Source organism: Syzygium oleosum, unplaced genomic scaffold (genome assembly GCF_021117445.2).
Source record: "Syzygium oleosum isolate NSW1041296 unplaced genomic scaffold, Sole_v2.1 Sole_v2.01, whole genome shotgun sequence".
NCBI lineage: Eukaryota > Viridiplantae > Streptophyta > Magnoliopsida > Myrtales > Myrtaceae > Syzygium > Syzygium oleosum.
In genome coordinates, this window is record NW_026607485.1 from 31,613,694 (window position 1) to 31,636,705 (window position 23,012).

Consider the following 23,012-nt stretch of genomic DNA (forward strand, 5'->3'; position numbering starts at 1 on the left):
AATGATTGATCGATTGAATTCTTGATTGTGTTGAAATAACATGTAATTAAATGATATTGGTAAATTGTAAATAATAACATCTATTTTAATGCGTCACTTAAGTTTATTAATCATAATGCATATCTCATGTCATATGTCGATTGCAAGTTTACAATTTAGGTGCGTCCAAGATTTAGAGAATCATGCATTTAATTCATACAGATTTATGATAGTTTATAAATTTCATTATATTATTTTCAAATAAAAATGTCATCTAAGTCATATAGATTGCATATGATATTAATTATTCTCATAACATTCATGTCATACATCGCACGTTATTTAATGAATCATATGCTTTAGGGTTAATGTTTTGATGTACGTCATGTAGATTAATAATTGCATCTCATGCATTGTTTAATTTTTTATAAAACATAAAGCACAAAAATAATCTCGCATAGTTTAGATACCAGGGTTAATTCGTAATTGATCCTATTTCATGTCATGAGAATTGCATATAGCTTGCATTCTATTATACCATAGCTTAATTGTTACTTAGATTTCATTCCAGTTCATTAATGCATGTTTAATTAGACCTCATATGGTTATATCATTTGAATTAAATCATATTCATGTTAGACAAAAAAACCCAAAGCGAATTGAATGACATTGCATTTAAAAATGGCTTTTTTTTTTTTGATAACTCAGGAACCCCCGCACGGCCGACAGCTGGAGGGGTAAACCTGGGGTGACGCTAGTGCAGGACCCACCACCACGGCGCCACACTTAAGAATCCCTAACGACTACGCTGGGGTTCGAACTCTGATCCCTTCGTGGGGGGTGCATTTAAAAATGGTTAATACCACGAAAAATCTCAAATCGGTACATATGTGATAAATTTACCAAAAACTAATTTTTTGATCACTAAAATCCCAAACTGATACACCTATGAAAAATTTACCATTCGTTAGTTTTCGAAAAATTTTATCGCCAAATTGTTGAGTTTGATGACACGTGACAGTTAACAGGTGTACCAATTTTGGGTTTTACCCTCTATTTGTCACAGGTGTACCAGTTTATGATATTTTATAATATTAATCAAATTTAACGGAAACTAATGAAGAATAAACTTGTCACAATACCGGTTTGGGGTTTTGGTGGTCAAAAAATTAGTTTGGGGTAAATTTGTCATAAGTATACCAGTTTGAGATTTTTCGTGATATTAAACCATTTGAAAGTCATGTTTAGGCCATGCATACATTATTAGGTCTTTAGTTAACATTTAGAAGAACGCTTGATATATTGGACATAATGGAGCTTTGCTTTTAATTTGCTTAACTCATCGAGGTTCTACTATCTTTTTTAGCAATTTATTTATACGATTTGAATATTGAGAGTTAAATTCTAGTTTGCGTAGCAGCATGATCATCCATCACATGTTAGTGATTTAGGATTGGAATTGACAAAGATTGTTTGCAAAAAATTTCTGAAATAAATAGAAAATGTACTAAAATGACATTAGATTTATCTAGCGTAATAAAGTTCTCATATCCATGAAATCTCTGGTTTGCAAAGTAAGATGTTCTCCCTCATTTCACTTGAGTTTCTAATCGACTCATAATAGATTAGTGACGACACCAAAATGAATTGAATTGTATGTTTAAATGATTTAATTAAAACCCCAAAGTGACAATTGGCAGGGGCTTGGAAAAGTCCCCACTAAGCGATGCTACTGTCATTTTAATAAGTAACCGTTTGTATTCAAATAACAATCCATTAACTTTCCAAATCACCTCTGGGAAAATGATGACACTTGCTGACCTTTTCTATTTAAAAAAGACTTACATGATACATTTTGATAGAGATTAAAAACGATACACGTAATAAGTGCCAATAGAATGACAAAAAACAAAGAGACAACAATTTAAAGAAAGAGATGCCAATCGAAAGTGATCAGGAGGAAATTTGAAGAGAAACGCTCATGCATGAATTTAATTTAAAAGATAACAAATTATTATTCCATCTAACTCATGATGCATGAGTTGACAACATCATCTTTCTTTATCAGATATTCACAGAAAATGTTTCCTCTCTAATTGTGTTGGAGGATTCCATGGAAAACAAACATCAAATTGCCCGCTGTGTACATTGAGTCTACAAGGACCATCGGGTGAGATCCTCCAAATACAATGTACTCTGCAATGAACATAGTCCCGCGTTTGCTTATATATATCAAACCAATGAAATTGACCCGGCCATTCAAAGCTACAAAAGAATAATGTGAACGTAATGAAACTAGGTGTGAATTTGAATTCCCAGCTGCTCGTTATGTAATGGACTCCGAGATCGTCATCTTTGGATTTGCAATGAACTGTTAGAGTAGTTCCAGCTGGCAAATTGTTTTGGATCACAACATGCGTCTTGCCCCAAGCATCTCTAGCACCAATAGTTATCAGCAAAGAACAAATAAACAAGACCTTAGCTGATGAATTCACCATTGTGGTCCTTGCTAAAATCTCAACATGGTCGAGCTATTTAAGGACGAAGAGAGGAGGATATCGGATCTCTCCTGCTTGCCACAACGATATTACCTTTAATTTCCTTCCTCTTAATCTGGGTTAAGTAAGATTGTCTATAAAAAAAAGTATAATATCTCATGTATAGGTTCATTATAGGAGAGAGAATTAAAACAACATTGACCAAATGATTCGTAATAAATAGTTCTGCATTATAGTTCTGGATTATAGTTCTGGATTTCTCTCCTTATTAAGTTCTATGCCAAATCTTCTGCAACAAGGGAATCCACATGCCGTTTTGCTAGATACCATGAAAAGGAAAACCGAAGTGGTATAAGGTAGCTTCAGCCAACCCTAGAGCCTGGGCCCAAAAAAAATTATTCTGCTTTTTTATCCTTTTGCTGAAGGTCATTTGAAAGTAGGTGTATATGAGAAATTAGAATCATTCCCCCAGAGGATGATAAATTATTAGTGATAGAACGCATTGGTTCTTCTTAAGTCCTTTTTATGTATTAAGGTAGTTTAAACAAAGTAATCATAGCTGTTAAATCGAGATACGTATAGTGAATTGAAATCTTAAATTTGTGAATCGTGAATCGTTAATGATTGGAATCGTCGGTAAAATATCTAAATTTAAAACTTGTGTCATAGGCAAAATAAATTTTATAAACAATTTTATAAGCTTTATAGAGTTGAATAAGAATAATAATCTTGGTAAAAAGAATCTTAATTTTGAGTACATTTAATGATCCTTATGCATCAGAAGATATAATTCCAATTGTTTCATCGAAATAAAATTACATTCAAATATGAATCACAAATAGTTGTATCTCATTTCAGTTGTCATTGCATTAAAGAGTGCCAAAATGATTTAAAGTATTCCGTAACAACCAAAGTACAACATGTACGTCAAAATATGACAAAGTTACATCACTTTAATAGGCAATATGATTAAAAAAAAAACGAATCGTTTAATCGATAGATATCTATTGAATTGTAGATTTGTTAAAGAATAACAAGTTTGCTTGCGGTTTAGGTGTTAGCAATTCACTTAATAGATTTGTATAGCTAAAGCCTCAAATTGGGTCGAACCGTACGTTGTTGGTAAATATGAAATTAATCTATTATGAAACCAATATTGAAATGCGTGAAGAAGAGGAAAACTCGGATGGATTGATATGGAAGTTCAATCGCCACACTCTCTATTTAAGCTCCCAAAAAGCCTCAGAAGGTTTAAATCCGCTAATTCAAGGATCCTTATATTTTGGCTTTCATTGGCAGAACTTGTTGACTTCGGCTATGTCACGACTGGTGAAACCTGAGTGAGTTTGACGAATTGCCAAGCAGGCATGCATAACGCCTCTTGGGAGCTTGAGGTAACGCCTTCCCTTAGCACAGGCACTCCAAAGCCCTACTGATCGCAAATTGATTTTCTTATTGAATATTGAATTATAGGAGTCGCCATTAAACTATCATGGATCGATTAGGAGCCAAGTAAGACGCAGGAGCCCGACTTACTTCTGTGAACTAGAGATTCATGGTATAGGACTTGATTATGTTAGATTCATCTAAAGCTTGTTATCGGTACCTTTTTCTTTTTTTTTAAACATCTTTCATGCAATCTTCCATATTTTATGCCCCAAATATGCAAATCTATATGGCCATACACAAGTGCGCAAGCAATAAATTACTCAATAATACCAAACACATAAATCAAATCATATGTATCGGGGAAAATCTATATAAAGTCTCATTATTATGTACTAGGACAGGAATCTTGTGAGCATTAAATTAAAGTCTATTCAAGTCTTCTTAAATAGATTGATGCACAAAAGGAAAGGGGTTACAAACATAAAAATATTGTCGCAACCCTTTCTCTGTTGATGGAGAGAAAAAAAGGTTTAGAGGTAATGGCTCTCCCAAGCCCTTACCTCACGTGACATATTCATTTAAGTTTCAATTAATTCCTAATGATTTTACGTGAGACGGGAGTCGCCATTAGCCTTTTTGGCTCGGCTAGAAACCAAGCGAGACATGAGAGTTTGTCTCACTTCCTACACTAGTAGAGATTAACTAAGTTTGGGGACTTAATTAAGTTAATAGTCTAAGGCTTACCCTAACCATGCTAAAAAGGAAAAGAACAATCAATGCATTAAAAATGCGAGAACTAAACACCCAAGTATTCAAAAGCTCAAAATAGAAGTGTGAAAATGAAAACCCAATACTTGTTGGGCAAAGAATATATATATATATATATATATATATATATATATATATATATATATATATAGACACACACACACATACATACATACATACATACATACATACATACATATTAATCTACTAAGACTAAACGTATCGAGAAATCACTAAACTCCATAAACTAAAGATTACATTAACTAAATAAAACTAAGTTAAATCTAGTACTAAAGTCACACAACTAGGTCAAGACCTATCACTAAGCTATTTTCTGAATTTTAAATTTTTTGAATTTTTTATTAATTTTTAATACATATTTTTAATTCCGAAAATAGGGATTCAGGGCTGAACTCTCGGACTCGGTCCAAATACAGGTTGACGTGGACTCTCATGGGTTTGGGTCTGATTCATAGGCCTGGTTATGTAGGAGAGATGGCCGAGTGGTTCAAGGTGTAGCATTGGAATTGCTATGTAGGCTTTTGTTGATCGAGGGTTCATATCCCTCTCTTTCCGTACCTTAAACTAATTTACCAACATTACTAACCACATTGTATCAAATAAAAATGCATACTCTGATTCCAAAAGTTAAAACTTTCTTGGATATAGATTCGATATTCCTAATTTAATTTCTGTGGTACGTCAAATACTGAAAAGAGTGGACAAGGGACGAAATCTCCCTCTGATTATGATACATTATTAGGAGAAAAATCCCTGGATAATCCCCTTATCTTACGTCCTTTTTTACTTACGCGAAAAGGGTCAAATTGGTTGCAAATCTAACCTGGATTTCACTGCTTTGGGCTGTGGATGCATATCGGGCTCTTATACCAAGCCCGCCTTTAAAACAAAAATAAGCCCCCATCTGATAATGAACATGCAAGGCCCTACTTATTAGTAATGAAGTGTTTCCCTTCCAAGCAATCCAGGCTCTTTCCATCACTCTAAATCCAATCAAATGCAGCCCAAAGTTCCTCTTTTTGTAAAGAGGAAGAAGAGTTTCCTTCATTGCCTTCCTGTGGATACGCACTTCACTTCATGAAGGAAGCAAGAATCTATGTAGGAGTTACAGAAAAGCAGAAGGGTTGATCAGTTCATGAAGAAGTCCGCATGAATTGATTCTTCTTCGGTAAGTTCAAACACTTGGTTATTTGGACCGAACACAGCAGTCCAAGGGACTCTTTTTCACCCTCGCTCTCTGCCTATCAATCGTCAATGACTACATTGACTAGATAGATTGGTGCACGACTTCCCTGCTTTAGCTATAGTAAGTCGTCTTTCCGTTTACAAGATTTTAGCCGCTTGAAACTGTTTGCTGTAAATCGAGACACTTCGCAGTGAAAACCATGTAAAGTGCTATGTCTAATTAATGTTAAAGAAAGTGGGAGGCAATAGAGCTTTGAGATAACAGGGTACACAAGACTTTGCACCTATCCAATGCAATCTGTTTAGAAACAACATAGGAATCGACTGAATCAATATAAAAACGAACAACTTCATAGGTTTGAGAAGAAAAACAAACAGATGCTAAAGGATACCTGCCAACAGGGTGAGGTTAAAAATAGACTCGCCTCCCAAACAAAATATGAACAGTTCTCATCCATAACAGTCAACAAGACACGACAGCAGTATGCCGGTTTTATTCCAGCATTACACCGATGGACAGCGGCGATCCTCTCAGAAAATTTTACACGAAATTGTGTGACAATGGAATAAAACTATCCATCTAAATTGACCAGGCGTCTTATATAATAGAGAAACACCAAAACTAATTTCACAAAACTAGTAGGCAAAATCACAAGCACCAAGTGGAGGTCATGGAGTCGGGTTTCTTCAGGCGAAAGAGAGAAGGGACAAGCCCTGGCTGTAGAAGATAATCTTGTTCCAGCAGTTGTCAATGGCTTTGGAAGCTCTAAACTCTCGCGCTACGGCTAAGCCATCAGTCAAAGTGATGGATGATTTTGCTCATTCTTACCCTCGTGGAATTTGGGACTGAAAGAGCAGTCCAAGCGACTCTGTCACCCTCGCTCTCTGCCTCATCAATCATTAATCACTAGAGAGATTCAGGTATGACATCGCTGATTCAGCTAAAGTTTAAGAAACTATAGGAAATTGTCTTTCGGCATACAAGATTTTAGCTGCTTAAAACTATTGTTGAAACTTGAGAATCAACACGGACATGGTAAGACACTTGAGAATTAACACGGGGTACCAATCAGACTCGTCCAAACATGAAAACTTGCCGTGAATCAGTAAATGATATGTAAATGACAAGTAACTGAGCCTGTTGTGCAGAATATGACAATTATTCAAGGAGATCATGATCCAATTGACAAGGAAACATGAAAAACAAATACTCGCCATGAATTTGCACTTGAGTTTAAATATTCATGTACAACGATTTCTCTTGGACTCATGACCAGTCTGGTTGCGATTTCACTTTTAAATCAAATGAAGTTGCATGATAATGAAAAGCCCGTATGGTTAAAGCTCCATAATAATAATAAGAGAGAAGTAGTTCCCTTCTAGACTCCCCATAAAAACTAGACCGCCGTAAAATTGTTCATTTAATCTGTTTCACTACTACGCTCTCCGCTCCCCGCTCCCCGTTCCCCGTTTGATCTGTTTCGCTATCACTAGCTTCCAGTTCCTCCACGTGCATGTGACATTTGCATAAGTATTCTCTTGAAAGATGTTTCCAAAAGTGGTCTATCTCTAAATCTTCTAATTCAGGAGAATCCTCACAGCGTGAAGCTAAATTCACTAATTGATTGTCTTCAAGCACAACCTTCAGATCATCCTCCAGTTGCCTGCATCTTATCACATATCCCAAGTTTTTCACGGTTCCACCTGATACTTTAAGTTGAAGGCTAAATTGTAAATATCTCTTGTCAAATTGACCAAAATCTATTCCGCCCTTCAATAGTCCCCACAACACATTTGATTTGAGATACTGAATTCACATGTGATCCAAGTCAAATGAATAGAGAGTTCCTAATAGCACATTCCGCCTTTCGCCGTTAACAAGCGGCACGATGTCGAAAGATATTTCTTTTTTTCCATCTTCTACATTGAAAACAACATAGAGAGCCAATCCTAGGAACTTGTCATAAAAGTCTTGTGAAGCTGTGAAAGATATGGTATTGTCTTCAACAGGGACGAACTCCTCTGGCATCTCTCCTGCAGGGCGAACATTTCAATAACCAAGAGGAATTAGAGAATATTGATACTTATGTTGAATGAATGAATTGTTAGAAGTACCTAAATTTGTAATTAGTTCAAATAGAAGAGCTTGATTTGAGCATATTCCTTGTAATTCAACCTAAGCTAGTGTTCTATAATTATTAGATTCATTGATCCTTTCTTACCTCAGATACAATGCTCATGCAAAACAAATCATTCCCTTGCAGGTGTTGTAGCCACCCCTATTAAATGTACTTGCAGAATCACTTCATATTAGATTTGTCCGTTTGTCTAGAATTTTCAGCTTTTGCATTATACAAACACAATGCGCCCTCAACATACACTCCGTATCAACACACACATGCACACGCATGAAGAGAGAGAGAGAGACCTCAATTGAGAAGTCAGCCATGTTCAATCCTTCGTGGACTAATTTGCTTGAACTATCTTCCTCGGAGCTTGTTTGACTATCTTGTAGATCTTCTATTTCATTTGAGCTGTCGTCTTTGGTGTTTGTATGATTATCTTCATGCTCCAGCCACCGCTATTACATATTGGTGCAGAATCACCCTATATTAGTTTGTTTATCTAGCATTTTCAACTTTTGCATTATACAAACACACAGTGCACCCAACATAGACTATGTATCAATCAGAGAGAGAGAGAGAGATCCGAAGTGAGAAGTCAGCCATGTTCGCCCCTTTGAGGACTGAATTACTTGAACTATTTTCCCCTATGCTAGTTATACTATCTAGTAAATCTTCTCTTTCATCTAAACTTTCTTCCATTGTGCTCGTTTGACTATCGTCATGCCGAACCTCATGGAGTGAAGCTCGATCCAACAACCGATTATGTTGAAGCAAAACCTCCAAATCTTTCTATAGTGGCTCGCATATTAGTCGGAATCCACACTTTTTCACAATTCCACGACCCGACGTTCTAATGATAAACTCGAAATGACTCCAGTCATTTGGACCAAAAGCATCTTCTCCCCACCGTGTTTTGGAACTCTGAAGCCACACATGATCTGAATCCACTCCGAAGGAATGTTCACTAATGCAATTAAGATTGCCATTAACGGATGGCGCAACTTGCAATGTCATCCCTTCTCCTTCTTTTTCTCGAAATACAACACAGAAAACCAATCCTATGAACTTCTCAAACAAGTCCTTTGAAGCCATGAAAGATATATAACCCTCATTATTAGGGATCAACCACTCAGGCATCTCTCCTCTAGGTATACGAACTTCCAAGTCAGATTTGTTACGAAAATGCTATCAAAGATGTAGATTGTTAGATAGTTTTTTTCGAAATTGGCACCTAAAAAGAGAGTTTTGAGTTAAGTGGGTACTCATAGAGTTTAGCTGTAGTTAGCAATAGCATTACAAAGATATTTGTACTTAAATTGGTGGAAACAGGATATGTATTGTTGAAAATTTTGTAATTGGATGAACAAGTATTGTTGAAGTTTTTCATGTGGTGATCCTTGTAATTCCACAGTGAACTAAAGTTCTATAAATAGAGAGAATATCCTTTGAGTTGCCCTGTGGCCACGTCCACTACATATACATGTAGAATCACTCTCTATATGTTTGCTTTTCTAAATTAGCTCACCGATCTAGGAAACCTTTCGCAATATAACAACAATTGGTGCAGCCAACATGTGCACGACTCCATATTAATCACAGAGAGAGAGAGAGTCTAACCCCAAGCTTGAACAAATCATTTATGGTGAGCCCATTACGGACCAGTTCCTCACATTCACTTAAGACAATATTGTCAACGTGACATATGGCAGAGGGAATTTTACTCATAGATTTGCAACCATTTGCCCGCAGACTTTGCAATTGCCTTGGAATCTTGAGGATCTCCTGTAGTTGTTCACAACTCACAACATCCAAACGTTTAAAATTATATAGGTGCTTGCATGTAGGAAAGTTAGTAAAATTGTTTCCCCACAAATGCAAATCTAATAAGAGGGGAAAACAGGAATAATTTTCTAGGAATTCTACTTATGATAGATTGCATTTTCTAAGGTCTAACTTCTTTAAATTAGGAAATCCCTTCCTTGTATGGGGATCACTCGAGTCCTCCTCCTTTGGAAAATTGATTAGTTTTGAGCAGCCATAAAGAATTAGCTCTTCAAGATTTCGCAGCCCATAAATGCTAGATGGAAGGATTGCCAGTTTCTTGCGATTCATTAAGTGCATTTTCTCCAAAGAGACGAGATTTTTTATGGATAAGGGAAGTTCCTCAATTGAAGTCCCTTCTAACGAAGTCTTCGCAAGCCTTGGACTTTAGCTGGAATATCAAGGAATCTTTGCACTTTTGAGCAATGATCAAGATTGAGAAGTTCAAGATTCTTGGACCGAAACACATCAGGGAAATGCTCCAAGTTTTTGCACCCATGGAGATCCAATTCCTCGAGATATGGAGTATAGTTGAGGTTTGGCATACAAATAAGCGATTGGCATTCACTAAAGTTAATGATCTTCAATTTTCTAAAGTCCTACAAGAATAATGAAACAAACTTGGATTGCATTTCGGACGACAAAAAAATCGAGATAAATATTCAATTCAAAATCTGGTCCCCATCTATTTTTAATAATAATCACCTGAGCATAATTCAAGCCACGTGATCAGAATTCACTTGATCATAGGGTTTATATAGAACATTCCCTCTTCCTTCTTTTTAAATATGAGTTTAGGAAGCAATCCTTGTACATTCGCCAAAAGAGAGAGAAAAAGAAAAGAATAACATTCGTAATTTCACCACACACTAGAGCAGCGTGGCCACTTCCACTATGAAAACGTGCAGAAATTACACTTGTCAATAAAGATAAAATCGTTGATGCTTTACATGTTATTGAGTATTATTTTCGTGAAATTGTGTGCCTGGATGGTATTCCAGAGACAATCCCTTATGATAGAGATGTCAAGTTTATGAGCCACTTTTGACGTACATTATGGTGAAAAATGGGGTCTCCACCTTAGTTTAGTTCTGCTAGCCATCCTCAAATCGACGGACAAGCTGAGACTTTTAGCAGAATTTTAGGCATTTTATTAAGGAGTTTTACAGGAAAGCAAGTTAAACAATGCATTTTGTTATCGGTTCAAGCTAGTTAGCTTATAATTCGGTGAGTCAAACTACTGAAAAAGGCACAAAGTTGTGTACAAAAAGCGTCTTTTATGTCCCCATTACCCACAAAAATCGAATCGAAAGCATTTAGCTCACTATCGCTTCAATGATCAATCAAATAAGTAAGAATAGTCATTATTCAATCCTTAACTTATATCACCAATGAATTTTTCTCCAACTTTCGGTGGTCAATACTCAATAGTTACCCATGTTTAAATCCACCGTTCTTCTGATTTTCCGCATTTAGGAATATTTTGATAATGAGATCGGACCTTTTTCTTGAATATTTTTTGTTTGAAGCAACATCGAGATTCACATAGGAAAGTGTTTAATACTCCCCTAAACAGGGATATTCTACTTATGTCGGTTCAAGTAGATGGTATTTAATGTTTTAATCAAACATAAACAATTTAATAGGTACAGATATTTCGTAAGCACATTAACAGCACCATCAGAGTGAGTAATTGTTGCATTCGAAGTTTTCAATAATCAATCTATATTCATATTCAAATGCATATAGCTATAAATATATAAAAGACAAGGAAGTAAATACTATTCATTTAAATGCGCACCTTAAATTGCTCCCGCACTACTTGGATGTTGCTTCTTTGTAGGTCAAGTCCAACTGACTTCTTTTGACCAGAGGAAAATTGGGGAATCTAAGGACAGTCGGGCCATTCAAACCATTTTAGTTCACTAGGAAGACAGATAGGACCTTGGAAAGAGTTATGCACATTAATCATGACGAGCATCCTCAACCTTCTCAGGTTTGTGAAAGCATCAGGACCTATGTATATCTCTTGTGGCTCGGGTAAAGCCAAAGCTATGGCTTGTACTGCATTTGTTCCCTATATTTGTCGAATTTGCATTGCAATTAATATATGAATTCAGAGACTAAGAGAGTAAAATCAGTGTCTAAACCAGTATATCTTACCCTATTCCCCGACAGAACATAATGAACATCATCATAAAGCCATAGCCTACTACGTACGTTTTCCAAGATCATCATGACATTCCCATTTCACAATTTCCATGCCCATCATATGAATCAAGTCATGCATCCATAGACTCCCTCCCGCTTCATATATGAAGGACTTCTCAACAAGAACTTGTACCCCAATACTTGTGCCAAAGTCGCAACCAATAGGAACTTTCATAATGTACTCTGTCGGTTGCCCCTTGAATAAACATAGTAAGTTAACTTAAGAACCTTATTGATTTTTTCATTAGGACTTTTGGCAAGTTTACTCAATCGCATGAATTAAGATCATTTTATCAAAGAAGGGTTTAACATGAACATTGTTTCAAATAATGATCCAAAGTGGCTAAATTAGTCTCACATAAGAGCCTAAACTCGCCGGCCGGCCGAATGTTCGCCAACCGGCAAGCATGTGATTTTTCCGATAGTCAGAACATGGATATTTTCGTCCAAAAAAAGCTGGTTAAAAAATTACAAACCCTATAAACAAAAAAAATCCCCAAATGCTTCTTTCTTCGTTTCGTCACTTCTGCTTCTTTTCTTTCCGATCTTCGTTTCTTTCCGGAGAAGGCAACAAAGCTCGAGCAAGGCCGACCTTTTCGTTAGTCAACACTCATGTGTAACACAAGGGCCTCAATTCTACATCGCCTTTTCCCAGGTTTCGCGATTTATTTCGATCTCCACTCACATTCAACCAAGGTCACTTTCGTTCAAATTTGTGCAGCCGGTCTTTCATTCGTCTAAGACAAAGCAATTGAGCTTGTTGAAGCAGCATGTCGACAAGGTATGGGCATGTAGTGGAATATCACACCGATAGAACCGACGACAGTAATGGTAGGAATTTTTTTTTTGTTATTGTTTTGCTTGTTTTGTTAGATTTCTGGGTGCATTATGTTTCCTTTTGTCCAAATCAATGGATATCAGTCGCATCCAATGTGCATTTTTTTACTTGGATTTGCTGCCATCGGGGTCCTTCATGTTGGGAGCGGTCCCTATTTTGCAATTTTTTTAATGCTTTCATTTTGTTTTTTTATTCTAGTTTATGTTTGGTCGTTAATGGCCATAGCTCGTAAGCATGTCGCGGAATTTAAATGTTGATTTTTTACGGCATTTTGAGCTATAGCACATTGACCATGCCAAGGGTAACATCCCTCACCTTAGCAGCAAAATATGTTGGTTTTTTATGATGCACTTGCCCTGAAGGCCTAATCATCATTGAGCTAATTCACCATATCTAGAATAAGGTCCCTCACCATAGCAGGGGCACTTTTGTGCCCATGCAAGAGTCTGAATTCATATTATCGAACAACTAGCACAGAAAACATTTTAAGTATATAATGCACAATTTTTGTGACAAATGGGTATCTAATAAAAGATGAATCAGTGGAAGAGGAAGAGGGTACATAGTCACTTGTGTGACTAGTTTTCTTTCATTAATCAAAGTGTGGTACAAAAATGTTGCAATTTTTTTATAGTTTTTTTTTCTTTTTCTAGTCTAGGTTCTGCATGAAAATATATAGACTTTATTTTTTCTTCCATTTTGCACCAGATGAGAGATGTGAAGAAGTGAACTATTTCATACATGATTGTAGTTGTGTTAAGGTTACTATGGGTGTTGAAGAAGATAGGTTTGCCATTATTGATTTTGATGAGTTATATAGAAAAAATTTAAGATGTAGTGAGGGTGATGGTTTGATGGAGAGGAATATGGATGTTGGAGACAACAGTCTATATGTAGATGTGTTAGTTGATACTGTAGATTTCTTGAATATGAATAGTGAAAATGAGTACACACATCCCGAGTTCAATGCTGAGGTTGATAAGAAAAATTTTGTCTTCAAGTTGAAGATGTACTTTAGTATTGTTGAGGAGTTTAGAGTGGTGTTAGGAACCATGCCATAAAAAATGAGAAAAATGTGAAGTTCGTTAAGAAATGCACCTAATAAGTGGAGGACAGTGTGTTCTGAGGGTTGTGATTGGCTCATATATGCTTTCAAAGTATATAAGGAGTATAATTTACAAGTCAAAACCTTTAACCCCATATATACTTGTAATAAAGCTCTATGGGTTTCTCAAGTAAGCACTAGATGGCTAGCAAACAGGTGTTGAGAAACAATCCTACATGTTAGGGTGTTTTAATAAAGAAAACAATATGGTTTGAGAATGTTTTGAAGTTGTCGAGGACATTTATAGAGATAGGGCTACAGTAATTAGTATCATCACGAGAAATAAGGAAGAGCAATTTTGGATGCGTAGGAGCTATTGCCGAGAACTTCTTAATGCCAACTCAAGATACAATGTATAATCACCAGATAAGTACATTAGAACTTTTAAAATTTATTGCAAAAGTACAATTGAATCATAAATTTTTTAAAAAATATAATTAAATTATAAAATTTATTAAATTAGTACAACCAAGTCTTGTCATTAATACCGTCAAATGTCGTAAGTGCAACAAGTCAAGCCATTTATGGTACAAATGTCCAAGACTTGTCACCTCCAAGGACAAGAGGGACAAAAAAGGAGTGATTTGACAAGACGGCTAGAAGGGATGAGAAAGTAAAGAAAAATTACAAGAAGTTCGTCAAATGAACGAATAAGGCATTGACATCCACAAGAAGCGAAAACGTGGTCGATGCTACCTCTAGTGATCAAGAGGTTGCCAATCTATGTCTCGTGGCTCTCAGCGAATGAGAAATTGAGGTAAATGATCCTCCATTTGGGTCCACTTTAATGTTCTTCAAAAGAAGATTCTCCGTGTGTGTCCACTTTGCTCGAAGTTCTTCTATTTTGCGGGCATTTACTTGATCCATGATGTTTTGCCTCGATGCCCTCCATATCACTTCAACTGCTCACCAACTTCTTTGCAAATAACTTCTTGCATTGCATGCCTTCTAATAGTCATCATGTGAACCCATCTTGGTTTTAATCTTTTGTTTCTTCATGCCCATTACTTCTCACTTCTCCTCTCGGTCAAACTTTCTCTAGGCTATAACTCACCTTCATTATTCCACATTGCAAAGTCGTAACTTGGTTGAATGGACAAGCTTGAAAATACTTTGGGAAGAAAAAATCACGTATAAGTTGGGTATTAAGTTAACACAAGTATATTCGATCATTCTTTCAACATAGTGTTTTGGTTTTAGGAAATGTAGGAAGTATAAAATAATAACTCTAAGGTTGTAAATGCATTATAGAAGTCTCTCAAAGAATTTTTATCTATTTTTCCCCATAACCATTAATGTTCTGTATTTTGCAGCCCCATCGGGCTTTCCTGGGCACTGGTTGGGCCACTTTCTTCTAGATCCGTTTGACTAGGGCCATCTTCCCAAAGTGCAATATCCTCCTTAGCTCTTGATGCAAGACTGTTTTTCATGGACTAAAGCTGGTTCTGGTGGCTTCTTCCGTAAATCTGCTTCTCTTGAAATCTCTTCCTTTGAATTTGTTTGATATCTGAGCATGACAAACCTCCTAGAAAGCAGGATCAAGTTGAGTCGCTGATTATCTTGAATCACAGCCTTTGGGTCGTCCTCTAATTGCTTGCACATTATTCGGGATACCCACTTTGCCAAAACTCCTCCCCTTAGTCTAAGGCTAAATTGGAAATGATTCGAATCATCTTGACCAAAGTCGACTTTTCTGCGCCACTATCTTGATTCGGAATATGCAAGCCACATGTAATCATAATTCACTTGATCATATGGTGTATATAGAGCACTCCCTCCCCTTCTTGCCACTCATTTGTGATAGGATCTGAACAATCACAACCTCTTTTCCTCCTCTAGTCCGAGAATACGAAACAGAAAGCTAATCCTAGGAACTTGTCGTCCATGCAATGTAAAGTCGTGATACAGAGTTCTCCTCAACATGAAGCAACCACTCCGGCATCTCTCCTCCGGGAGTCTATCCAAACGTTACATGAACTACTTCTATGCCCAAAATACAGTTGTTTGTACTATGTCCTGGCAAACAAAACATTGAAGAACCACATCGGAGCCAAAGTCATGCTCTGGTTGTGTGTTAACATTCCCATTATGGGTGATCCTATGTTGTCATGAGTTTAAAAACGGATGAAATTCGTGCTGTTTTTACCGGCTATTGCTGGATCATTGAAGAACTTATTGCAGTTGTATAATTTAGTTACTGACTGCATAAATATATTTGGTTATCTGACATTTCAAAAAAGTTACTACTTGTGAATGTTACCAACTTCGGATATACCAGTACGTAAATTTATTAGCCATACCAACTAATTACTAATTAAATTAAAGTTCCGACTATTGTAAATTAAGAACTACTAATTACTTGGAGAAATTGCTAGTTACCGAAAGGTTTAAGCTTACTTTTAAACGTGGAAAGTAAGTATTGACTTTTAAAATTTGCAAACTCCCAATGGATTGAAAATTATCTTTTCCTAAAGATAAATCAATAATCAACCCGAGAAATTACTAGCTATCGTGAAAGATACGTACTTCCTTTTTCTATATAAACGTTTTTAATGAAATGAAAAGTCACTTCGTGTAATTACATATTTGCCAGTTGAAGGTTACTAATTACTAATTAGATGGAAATATACCACTTACAAATATTTTGAAAACTACTTATTCGGGAAAAAAGTCACCAAACTTATAGAAAAATTACTGCTCTCGAAGATAAAAGAAGGGAGCTAACCTCTATGGGCCCGTGTATTGATAATCTCTCCGTGTTGGTTGAATCTTAAAAGGGTCATTTTTGCCGCGTCTAACTAATCGTCTTCCATCCTAAGTAGCCAAAAAGGAGATTGTTGCTGACCACCGCCGACCCTACCATTTTTTTTCGTTAAGCAATATCTTCCTCAACTTGCATATATCTCTGTTTATTCTCCTCCTCTTCCGATACCCCATTTTCGTTACTGTTGCGCCCCCATCTTTGCCACTGGAGTCCGACCGAGGGGAGAGCAATCCGATCTTTCTCCGGCCGACACTAGCAACAAACAACATGCTCACTTGCTTTTCCGATATAGAGATTTAATTTACTCTCATTGCGAAGAAGTTACCGAGTGCAATTACTTTGTATATTGACACTTGCTATTTCGATATTTAGAGTTACTAGCGAGACGAGGAGTTTCTAATTACTGGGTTGTTGAAATTCACTCGATGTCTTAGAAATTACTAATGAAATGGAGATGTTGCTCATTGCTAACAGAACTAGGGGTGTGCAAAAGAACCGGGACCCGCCCGGACCGCTCGGAATCGGACCGGAACCGGTGGTTCCCAAGGGAACCGATCCGGTTCCCGGTTCCAATTTTTTGGAACCGGTACTGTTTGGGCCGGTTCCCGGTGTGGAACCGCCCACCCGCCCACCCGGACCGGACAGGTAATATAATAATAATATATTTTATTTTTAATTAAAAAAATCTGACCAAAAAAAATTTAAAAAAAAAAGAAGAAAATTTGTTATCATGTCCGAAGCTCTTGTGTAGTTGGGATACCTTGGTCATTTTTCCCAATAATTAATGGGTACCACTTGATTTATGGATGATATGGTTAATATAATCGATCATAGTATAGGAATTGTATGAAAAGTTATGTTATTTTCCTTTTGTTCTGTTGATCCGACGTTGGTTCACAGATTTTTTTTTTATTTGTCTAGGAAAACTTGTTGAGACCGGTTCCATGGACCCACCCGAGAACCGGACCGGACCGGCGGTCCGATTCTCGGGCGGGTTCATGGAACCGACGGGCGATTCTTGGTTCCAATTTTTGGAACCGGTCCTGTAGCAAGCGGTCCACGGTTCCGTGGTGGGAACTGCCCACCCAGACCATGCACACCCCTAAACAGAACCATACAAGCTTTTTTAGTATAAGAAGTAGCTAACAAGGATATGACAAGTTGCTATAATTACATGTGGTATATCGGTACCAACTGAATTAGATGAAAACTTACTCACCAAGTAGAGAAGTTAGGTGACAATAATAGCATATACTCATGCACTTCAATCTTTCATGATCACAATGATACAATCTCATACTTATCATTTCACCTGAATAAAAATTCAATGTCAAAACCACTATTGCTCAACGCGATTGGATCACGTATCACTCTCAAACCCAACATTGGGTCGATTGATCAGGCCTTGATTTGCTCTGAGTTTCACCCAGATTCGGGCTCTCAAATATGGTCGTTGCTCCACTTCTTCAACAAATCGAACTCAATTTGCATCCGAACTTTGGACGGATCGGGTCAAATGTCCGACGATGTGACTAGAATTTTCTAACGATCTCGATGCCATTAACCACGTATGCCTCTCGAACCAACCATTGGGTCAATCAGGCCTTGATTTGGTTCGAGTTTCGTTCGAATTCGGGCTCTCAAATCGGGTAATTGCTTCGCTTCTTGAACAGATTGAATTCGTTTGCGTCGTGTTTTGGACCGACCGGGTCAAATTTCTAACGATGCCCGGAATCACACTATTCTTAACGACCTCAATGCCCGCACATCGTTCGGCAACGTCGAACTCTTGCTACGGGAGCAGCGTAAAATACTGCAAAAGATGGTAAGGCTGGAAAAGGTGTGCAGTTGGACTGTCGTACGCAGACCTTTCTCCTTTTCTTTTTTTTTATGTCTTATCTTTCTTTAAAAGGAAATGCATTCGGTACCTTATACGTACGCTGTCTGTATTTCTCGTACGTACCAACACGCTTGCCCTAAACCACCACGAGTGCCTCTCTCTTTTAGTTAGTCAACCTCCGCCCCAGCCGCCTCGGACCTCGAGGTCGTGCCTCGAATTTGAGGCGTCGAAGGGTCGTGCGACCCTCGACTCGGGGTCGCAATCTCCATTAGAGGTCGGCTTGAGCGAGAAATAATTGGGGATAGAGATGGAGTCGAACATAGACAGTGGTGGTGTCAAGCGGCCAGTGTGGAGACAAATGGCTAAGAGGGTGACGATAGAGATCGCAATAGTGGCGAACGGTAGGGACGATGCATAGATGCGGACCAAGTAAGGAGGAGGAGGAAAAATAGGAAAGGAAAAAAAAAAACAGAGAATGAATTTCCTTTTTTGTGAATCCAACACTGAACCGGCATAACTTTTGTTGAGTAAGCAAACCATGTTTTCCGAGCAAGCGAACTGAGTCAGGCGAAAAACATACGAATGGCAATTCATTTGAAGAGAGCACCGCACTAAACAACGTTTTGAAAAATTAAGGTACTAACAAAAGTTCGTACCCTCAATTGAAAATCGAAGTAAATTTATCATAAATATATTAGTTCGAAATTTTTTATGATCAAAAAATTAATTCAGGATAAAATTATCACAAGTATATGAGGTTTTTTATAATATTAGCCCAAAATCGAGCAAAAATAGAAATATTTGTGATGTCATTAGCCTGAAAAAAAAAAAATCTACCGAAAAACCTTGAAAACACTAGCAAAAATACCCCATAATGTCTTCCCAGCAGCAGCTCGAATTCAAAAAAAAAGTCACTCACATTTTTCCACCACGTTCCCCACCTTCACGTGAACTTTCTCAGTCCCCCCCATACCCCCCAAGCTCCACTCCACAACCCAAGCAAAGCAAATGACACTCGCCCCACAATGCCCATGACCACCCCCGCCGCCGCCGCCGCCGCCCTTTCCCTCCTCCTCCTCCTCGCCGCCGCCGCCGCCGCCGCCGCCGACCCGCCCCTCGACTCCCTCCTCCCCTCCGACGCCGTCGCCCTCCTCTCCTTCAAGTCCCGCGCCGACCTCGACAACCGCCTCCTCTTCACCCTCAACGAGCGCTTCGACTTCTGCCAATGGCGCGGCGTGAAGTGCGCCCAGGGCCGCGTCGTCCGCCTCGCCCTCCAGGGCTCCGGCCTCCGCGGCTCCCTCGCCGCCGGCACCCTCTCCCGCCTCGACCAGCTCCGCGTCCTCGCCCTCCACAACAACTCCCTCTCCGGCGCCGTCCCCGACCTCTCCGGCCTCGCCAACCTCAAGTCCCTCTTCCTCGGCCGCAACGCCTTCTCCGGCCCCTTCCCGGCCTCCCTCCTCTCCCTCCGCCGCCTCCGGGTCCTCGACCTGGGCTACAACGGCTTCGCCGGCCCGATCCCGGCCCAGATCACCGCGCTGGACCGGCTCGACACCCTCCTGCTGGAGGGGAACCGGTTCAGCGGTCCGCTGCCGCCGCTTAACCAGACCCTCCTCGGCGCGTTCAACGTCTCCGGGAACAACCTCACCGGCTCGATCCCCGCGACCCCGACTCTGTCCCGGTTCGACCCGTCGTCGTTCTCCGGGAACCCGGGGCTCTGCGGCGAGGTGATCAACAAGGCGTGCGCCTCGCGCGCCCCGTTCTTCGGGCCCTCCTCCTCCTCCGGCAACGGTAGCGGCTCCGTGCCGGCTCCGCTGGCGCAGAGCGCGCAGTCGCAGAACGGCGTCGTTGTGTCGCCGGCGTCTTCGTCGCCGAGGAAGCCCAAGAGAACCGGCGTGATCCTGGGCTTCACGCTCGGGCTCATACTGCTGGTTTCCGCATTGTTGATTGTCTTTATCTGGTGCAAGGCACGGAAACGCCAGACCCACGCGAGCCCGAAAGAGCCCGCGGAGCCCGAAGAGCCCGTTCAAGCGAGAGCCGTGGATCCTGCAGCTCCGAGCTTGATCACGGAGCTGCAAGAGAAGTACAACAGCAAGATTCAAGAGGCTCAGAGGGTTCGGAGGAGTGGGTGTCTGGTGTTTTGTGCTGGAGAGTCACAGCTGTACACGTTGGAGCAGCTCATGAGAGCGTCTGCCGAATTGCTCGGCAGAGGCACGATCGGGACAACGTACAAGGCCGTGCTTGACAACCAGCTGATCGTGACTGTGAAGCGGCTCGACGCCGGCAAGACGGCGGGCACGAGCGAGGAGGTGTTTGAGGGGCACATGGACTCGGTGGGCTGGTTGAGGCACCCGAATTTGGTGCCCATGAGGGCTTTCTTTCAGGCCAAAGGGGAGAGGCTTGTGATCTTTGATTATCAACCCAATGGCAGCCTCTACAATCTCATTCATGGTATGTACATTACTTATTTGTGAATACCATTTTGATTATTGCTTGATCATTGAGTATCAAAAAGTTTGGCTTTTTTTTTTTGGGTCTCTCTTTGATGGGTTGATTGAATGAGTTGTATTGGGAGACTTCATGGGTGTTAACATCAGAGGGCCTACTTGGGAAGATGAGTTGGTGTCTGCTTGCGGTTAGAGCCTGTTGTTTGTTTGTTCGTGCAGTGGGTGGTTCTCAGATGCTATTTTTGCATTATTGGCCATGCTTTGGAGTAAATGCTGCAACATGTTGCAACCTTTTCGAGCTCATTTATGCATTTTCCTTCACTGTTCTGAAAAAGAAGAGACATTTCTTGTTGACTTCTTGAGAAATGCTGGAAATACGTAGTAGATTATTAAATGCAGTTTAATAATGAGGTGCATTCACTAGTGTTGTTGCCTTCATCAACTCAAGCGCGAGCTTTGGTTTGGTAATATCAACAACAACTGAAACTGATGGCTCATTGATTAAATTGATAAAGAGTGGTCTATTGTATTGTAGCTGTATAAAGTGAAAATTGTACTGATAAAACATAAGGGTATGTAATGCAAGGGGATACGGACAGCCAACCCAAAATACAGATTGAAATCAACTTGTAATCAATGTCTCATGGTCCATGATTTGTTAAATTTGCTGTTATCCTTTAATCGAGGGTTAGACATCCATATGCTATTTCCAATTCAACTTGAAATTGAAATGGGATTCCTCTTAAAGTATGCAAGATAGAGCAATAGTCAATTTGTTATGTGGTTCAGTTAATACATTGCCAGTTATTTCTTTGCAATCCCCCCCGCTGGCCGACAGGGAGGCTTTGAGCTATATCTCATGTTGGGATTAACACCAGGATTGCTAAAGCAATCTTAAGACTGACTTCAACTAAGAACAAGCGTGTTTTAACTTCTGGTGGCTGTCTACTTTGTGAGCATAGTACACATTTTTTGGAATCTTATGGAGGAGTTCTTTGACACTTTTGAGTACCAGGAAGCTATTGGAGGCAAATATCTGGTTTATATTTTTTTTTTTGATTTATTACTGCTAACGTCTTTTTAGGCAGTAAAATACTTTTCAATTTCCTCAAAAAGTCCTCAAGATATAGAGGCTTAGGCAATCTCTACTCTGTTCTGACCGTGAACTGGCTGCTCTTGTGGACTGCTTACCAGCATTTTGCCTTAAATTAATGTTGAATCTACTAACCTTTATCTTTTATCGAGCAAGTCAACGTTGTATCATAGCACAGTAACTCACATGTTCAAGCATTTGAATATAGCTCGAGTAGACCAGACTGAAGAACTTTGGTCATATATATGTCCATTTCTTTAATGCTTTGGAGATCTTCTTTGTGATACAGGTTCAAGATCAGCAAGAGCAAAGCCTCTTCACTGGACATCGTGCCTGAAAATAGCAGAAGATGTAGCCCAAGGCCTCGCATACCTTCATCAAGCATCAAGACTTATACATGGGAACCTGAAATCCACCAACGTTCTTCTCGGCACAGACTTTGAGGCCTGTCTCACAGATTATTGCCTTGCAGCCCTCGCCGAATGCCCTCTAAACGAAGATCCAGATTCTGCTGCTTATAAAGCCCCTGAGTCCCGAAAGTCCATTGGTCGAGCCACTCCAAAATCCGATGTGTATTCCTTTGGTGTCCTTTTACTGGAACTCCTGACCGGTAAACACCCATTGCAACATCCCTTCCTTGTACCTAGTGAAATGCTGGATTGGGTCAGGGCAATGAGGGAAGAAGACAGTGAGGATAAGAGACTCGGGATGCTTGTTGATGTAGCTACTGTGTGTAGGGTAACATCCCCCGAACAGAGGCCGGTGATGCGGCAAGTTTTGAAGATGATACAGCAGATAAAGGAGAATGTGATGATGGACGATAATGCTTCTGTTGGATATAAGTAGGTTTTTGTCTGTCCACAAGATCTCTCGAGATGAGAAAACACGGGAAGTAGGGATTGAGTGTGCATTAGCAGCTTGTTAGAAAAA

General features: G+C 39.3%; 1 protein-coding gene and 1 pseudogene across 1 annotated transcript; one reads left to right on the forward strand and one right to left on the reverse strand.

Moving 5' to 3' along the window:
- Positions 1 to 7,257: 7,257 nt before the first annotated feature.
- Positions 7,258 to 12,194, reverse strand: LOC115692563 (disease resistance protein RPP2B-like; annotated as a pseudogene).
- Positions 12,195 to 19,492: 7,298 nt separating this feature from the next.
- On the forward strand, positions 19,493 to 23,012 carry LOC115692549 (probable inactive receptor kinase At5g67200). The gene is made up of 2 exons (XM_030619435.2): positions 19,493 to 20,993; positions 22,372 to 23,012. Exons 1-2 carry the CDS (start codon positions 19,571 to 19,573, stop codon positions 22,926 to 22,928), a joined length of 1,980 nt encoding a protein of 659 aa, XP_030475295.2. The 5' UTR covers positions 19,493 to 19,570; the 3' UTR covers positions 22,929 to 23,012.